The sequence below is a fragment of the Hipposideros armiger genome, unplaced genomic scaffold, assembly GCF_001890085.2.
Source record: "Hipposideros armiger isolate ML-2016 unplaced genomic scaffold, ASM189008v1 scaffold_1001, whole genome shotgun sequence".
In the NCBI taxonomy this organism is placed as follows: Eukaryota; Metazoa; Chordata; class Mammalia; order Chiroptera; family Hipposideridae; genus Hipposideros; species Hipposideros armiger.
Genome location: NW_017732351.1, coordinates 242,041 through 248,029, shown reverse-complemented (window position 1 = coordinate 248,029; position 5,989 = coordinate 242,041). Strand labels below are relative to the sequence as shown.

Sequence of the window (5,989 nt, the reverse complement as noted above, 5' to 3'; positions counted from 1 at the left end):
GCAGCTCAGCGGCTGCTCAGCTCGGGCTGGACTCGAACCGCTGTTGCTCAGAGCTCAAACTCTTGAGCGAGCTCTTAACCAACTGAGCCACTCGGTCGGCCCCTGATTTCTTTAGTTTTTACTTAATGTGCTTTCCTATTCCCTGATCCCATCCAGGATACCACATTACATTTAGTTATCAGGTCTCCTAGGCTCGTGTAGACTGTGACAATTTCGTGGATTTTCCTTGTTTTTGATAACTTTGACAGTTTTGAGTATTGACCAGGTATTTTATAGAGTGTCCCACAATTGGGTTTTCCCTGATATTTTTCTCATGGTTAGACTGGGGTCATGTGTTTTCGGGAGGAAGACCGCAGGGGACAAGTGTCATTTTCATGACATCATGTGAAGGAAGTACACACTATCAACATGCCAGCACTGTTGACCTTGATCACCTGGCTGAAGCAGTGTCTGTCAGATTTCTACCCTCTACAGTTAATTCCCCCCTTTCCCACACTATAATCTTTGGAAGAAATATACTATAAAGAGTGGAGGAGAAGAGAGTTATTCTTTGAAAACTTGAAGATTACTTAAATCTTCTATTTGTCTATTTTCCCCACGTATTTATTTATTGAAGCACTTGTTTATATCAATGTAGTGGTCTATGCATTTTAAGCATCTTAGTTTCTAGATGTTTCTCCAGAAGTGCCCCAGTTTACATTCCCAGCAGCAGTATATTGGTGTTCATAAGTATGCTCATTTCTCCATAGCGTTAACACCAGGCATTGGAAATCTTGTTAGTTGTTGCTAATCCAGTAAGTGAGAAGTCATAGCTCATTATTTTGATTTGCATTTCTTTGATTACTAGTAAGATTTAGTCTGCCTACATATATTAATAGGTCATTTTTATGATTTTATTTTGTATTTTCCAGGTCATGACCTTGCCCATTTTCTTACTGAAGTATTTGTCTTTTTTACATAAACTGAAAAAGAAAAACTTTTTCTTTCCTTATGAAAATATTAACACTCACCTGCCATTCATGTCACATATATTTCTCTAATAAGTGATTTGATGTTCAACTTTGTAATGTAGGGTTCTTTATGCCAAGTAGATTTAATATTTTTGTGTAGCCAAAGTTATCAATCTGTTTTATGATTTCTCTCTTTTGTGCCAGGTTAAAAATATCTTTCGACTCCAAATACTCTTTACCATGTTCACTCACATTTTCTTTTTGTACTTTTATTATTTCAGTTTTATAATTTTATCTTTGAGTCATCTGGAATTTATTTTATAGTAAGGTAAAGATTCATCTTTGTTTCCAAGAGATAGTTAGGTGGTGGTATAATATATATATATATATATATATATATATATATATATATATGATATATAAAATCATGTATCACATAGTGCAAGTGATTTGTCATGCAACCTTCCTCTCTTTCTTTTTTCTGTACTCTACTCTTTCACTGATTAATCTTGCCTGCACCAGTACCAAACTATTTAGAGTACTGTGACTTTATGGTATATTTAAACATCTGACAGAGCAAACTTTCCCTTGAAATTCTTCTGATGTATGATTTTCATAGTTAACCTTATATATTTACCCTTCTGTAAAATCACTTTGAACATTTAAAACATATGAATAATACTCTAATATACTGCTTTATAGCTTACATAACACTTTCCCATATATTATCTAACCTTCAACTCACAACAGCCATATGAATTAGTTAATCATTTTTACAAAGAGTTAAGCAAACGTTGTGAGATTCAGAAACATCAAAGGCTATTCAATTAGAAAGTGGTAAAACAAGAATTCAAACCAAGGTCTCCTGACCACAAATCCAAGGCATATGGCTTCCAATGGTAACATGAGTACCATCATTATCCTAGTCCCATAGATGACATTGTTATATTTAATGAGCAGTGAAATAGTCCCAGAACCATCTATAATATTAAGTAATTATTTATCTTTTCTTGTTCTCAGTTTATTCATCAGTAAAGTAAAATCATTGGGCCAGATGATTTTTATAGTTACTTTCTAACTCAAAAAGCCTGTGACTTTGTGATGTCTATGAGAGATATCCATGCCACCCATTTACTTGTTTTTCTTATCCTGCCTCTTTGTCCCCTCCTCTGTATCCTTTATGGACTCACCGTCCTCTATATTGCCATTAAATGTTGAAATTCCCCAAGGCTTTGATCAACACCCTCCTCTCCTCTCACACTGTCTTATATCTCTAGATCATGTCATCCATAACCATTACTTCAACCAAAAGTTATATACTAAGGACTCACTCAATCTCTATCTAGCCCAGACTTTTCTTTTGTACTTTAGGTCTTTTCACTCAACTGTCAGCTTGATATCTCTACTTGACTGTTTTTAAAAATCTCAAATACATTATGTCCCAAAACCAAACCCATGATCTCCCCACACCATTCTAGCCTTCTTCCAACAATTCTATCCCCATTAATGACAATACTATTTTTTCAGCTTCTCAAACCAGAAACCTAGTGCTCTGTCATTCCAAATATCAAATTCATTCCCAACCCTTATAGGTTTTATCCTCATATTTCCCTCAACCCAATTCATTTCTTTTCATATCTGCTACCACCACGCCCATCTAAGCCATCACCTCTAAAGTACTAAAATAGCACCATAACTAATTTGCATTATTTCTTCCCTAAAATTGATGTCCATACTCAGCAAGAGATATTGTTCTCAAATTGCAAAATCTGATTATCTAATCCTCTTGTTCAAAGCAACACTTCAGTGACTTCCCATTATTCGTGATACAGAACAAATGCTTCTAACACACTAATAAGACCCGCATGGTTTGTCCCTTCTTATCACCCTAGCCTCCTTGCTCTCTATGTGACGTACTTGCACTGGCCTGCTTTCATTCCTTACACACACCTGTTTGTTCCCACCGCAGGACTTTGCACATGCCACTCACTCCACTTGTGAGGCTTTTTCCTTCCACTTAAACCAGATAACTCTGATTCTTTCTGAAGATATCAGCTCCGTAAGAATTTCCTCTAAGAAGCTTCTCTCACTCATTGACTGGATCAAATTCCTCTACTACAAGGCTACACTGCTCACAGTTAAAATTTTACTAAAATGTGGATGATAATTTGAGTCGTGCCTATCTTCCCCCATTAGATGTAAGCTCCGTGATGGCAAGGACTATTTATTTTCTCTCACCATTGTATCCCAGTGCTTGATACAGGAACATGGAACAAAGAAATGTTCAATAACTTTGGTTGAATGAGTGAAAAATGAACGAGGCCATTTAGAAATAGTGAAAGCATCTGTTTTCAAAACACATGTATCAAAACTGTGAATGCATTCTGATTGACTGGGTCTCTCCAAATAAAACAAGAGATTTCAATCAGGATTCATTCCTAGGATCAACTGAACCACTGAAACTCCCATTTGCTATCAGGGTAATATTGCAACATTCTTCAAACAATTGCCATTTTCCCCCAGAATATACCTAATGACATTCCCACAAATAAACTAGGACACAGAAGGAGAAAGAAAGTAGTATTAATTTAAAATTCATCTTATCACATCACTTATACTATCAGGGCTTTTGGATAAAATTCATTTCAGGCACATCCATTTAACAAGCATTGATTGTTGCCTAATGCCTAAAAGAGGATTTGGCACATATGTGGCATTCAAATAGTTGAATGAATGAATAAATTATGCATTCTATCTGTTGATTTCTGTGTTGAGTCCTAGGGACACAAAATAAAAATGTTGTTGCAGTTGGGGTGGAGCTCACAGTGGTCTCCAAAATATGGTTGTTCATCCCAAGGAGGGATTCACAATAATTTATTAGAGTGATGGAAGAAAATATTCAAATGTCACTGTTCAGGTATTTTTCCATTAAATAATTGTTTATAAAACAGGAAAGAAAGGAGGAGGGCGGCAGAGAGAGAGAGAGAGAGAGAGAGAGAGAGAGAGAGAGAGAGAGAGTTACTATTTAACTAATGGTTGACACTGGCACCTTGTTTGGTTTTATGCCAGNTCCTCCACAACTAGACTGAAGAACAAAACGACAGCAACTTGTCTGTTCCCCTTCCCCCAATTCCCCAGCGCTGTTCCCATCCCTCCAATTCCCCAATTAAAAAAAAAACCTTAAAAAAAAAAAGATAGGCAAAAGAAACATCAACTTTCAGATCAATGAATTTTGACTCTTAATGGCACGGTGTGTCACACTTAAACACAAAGGGAGCAGCCTATGTAAATGCTCTACAAAGTGTATCCCAGTGACTACTTATGGCCCTAGAAAGACTCATCCCTTTACCACAAAAGACTACACCTACCTTCCCCCAGGATTTCCAACTCTTTCCTGTGATGGAGGTATTTCTCTGCATAAATTACATATATGAATGATAAAAGGAAGCAGGGAGTTTTTCTCAGACAGATTAGGTTATGTTCACATTCATGTTTCTAATATGTGTACAAGTGTGTTTTAGGAATTTTTGTTTCCTTCATAAAGCTAAATATGTCCTCTGGGCGACCTTTTTTTGATGAAAATAATTCACATTGGACAATCAGATTAGCTATCTTGTCAGAAGACTTACTTTCTAGCTCAGTCTAGAAAACTAATGAGAAGTTACTAATTTTTCTAAAAAAAAAGTATTATTTGAAATAATTTTTAAAACTATGCAGAATTACTTTGGGTTATTCTTTAATTATAATTTAATAATAGCATATTATAGATATTCATTAATATTTCTTGAATAAATCTGCAAACACAAATCTTCCTAAAATATAGATTGAAAATTATGATACTTCTGAAAAATTTAACTTCTCAATTAACGCTGTTCTGATTTTCATACATCTTTCACAGTTCCAGCTTTGCCAATCTTTTTTAAAACTGAAAGAAAAATAATTTTATTACCAGTACATTTATATTAAGTTTAGAGTAGTCTTTCTTTTAAGGGCAGCAAAAAAAAATTTTATCATATAATAAACCTCCCATAATCCTGAATAAACTAAAGATTAAAGTATTTAGTAATGTGAAACTGATTCTGCCTTTTCTTTTACAGATCAAAAATCTTACTTTTACCATAGCAGCTTTCAAATCCTAAATGTTAAATACAGTGATCAGTTAAACTCACCAGCTACACAAGGATATAAGACTTTGAGTGGAAGAATTGAATCTGCGGTAAGTAAATATTTGTCTTTGCTCTTTATTCCATCATAAAACAAATATGATAGTAAACCTATTTTTTTGTGATACATTTGCAATTGCTAGATGCTCTGCATTATTTTCCGCCCTTGAATGGTGAAAGATGTGTTTCTTTGTGCTTTTTCCAAGTTAACTAACTAGTATACTGGTTCTTATTCATATTTTCTTAAGTCATGAGTGAAAAGTGTCAGAAGGGTCATAACTAAATACATATTTTATATGATTATGACTTCAAAGACTGGAAGTCTATTTGTGCAAGTTAACCATTTATTACTTTTTTCCTTGAGATTGCCTTTAAGAATCCTTTTTATTTTGCCTTCATTCTTTTTTCCTTATCCAACTAAATACAGAGGTAGTAGGTGTTAAAAGACATCTTTGCATATCAATAATTACAGTTTGGACAACATCACACTGGTTCAATGATAGACATAGAATCTATGCAAAGCAAGCTTGGGCTTTTGCTTGAAGAGGCCAGCAGCCTGCCTGACAGAAAACTTCACAAGTGGACCCTTAGCATTTGTTTATCATCACAGACCAGGGTCTCATGTTCAGCTCTGCAGAGTCAGAGTTGACCAGTCTCAGAGTTGCTCACTTACTCTTGCCTTTTTAAGAGTCTGAAGAATATAAATTAATCCGATGGCTCTAAAACTTTAGCATGTAACAGAATCACCTATATTATTAACATCTTACATACAATAGTGTATTTGTTATAATTAATGAACCAATGTTGATATGTTTTTGTTAACCAAATTTCATATTTTATTCAGATTTCTTTAGTTTTTTTTGTTTGTTTGTTTGT

At 34.7% G+C, this 5,989-nt stretch overlaps 1 protein-coding gene across 2 annotated transcripts in view; it reads left to right on the top strand.

The window, feature by feature from the left end:
* Positions 1-5,989, top strand: part of TMPRSS11D (transmembrane serine protease 11D) — a 51,466-nt gene that overhangs the window by 18,525 nt on the left and 26,952 nt on the right. For both annotated transcript variants that reach the window (XM_019631462.1, XM_019631463.1), the window contains exon 3: positions 5,048-5,166. In XM_019631462.1, coding sequence (XP_019487007.1) covers positions 5,048-5,166 — 119 coding nt within the window. The remainder of the gene's footprint in view (positions 1-5,047; positions 5,167-5,989) is intronic.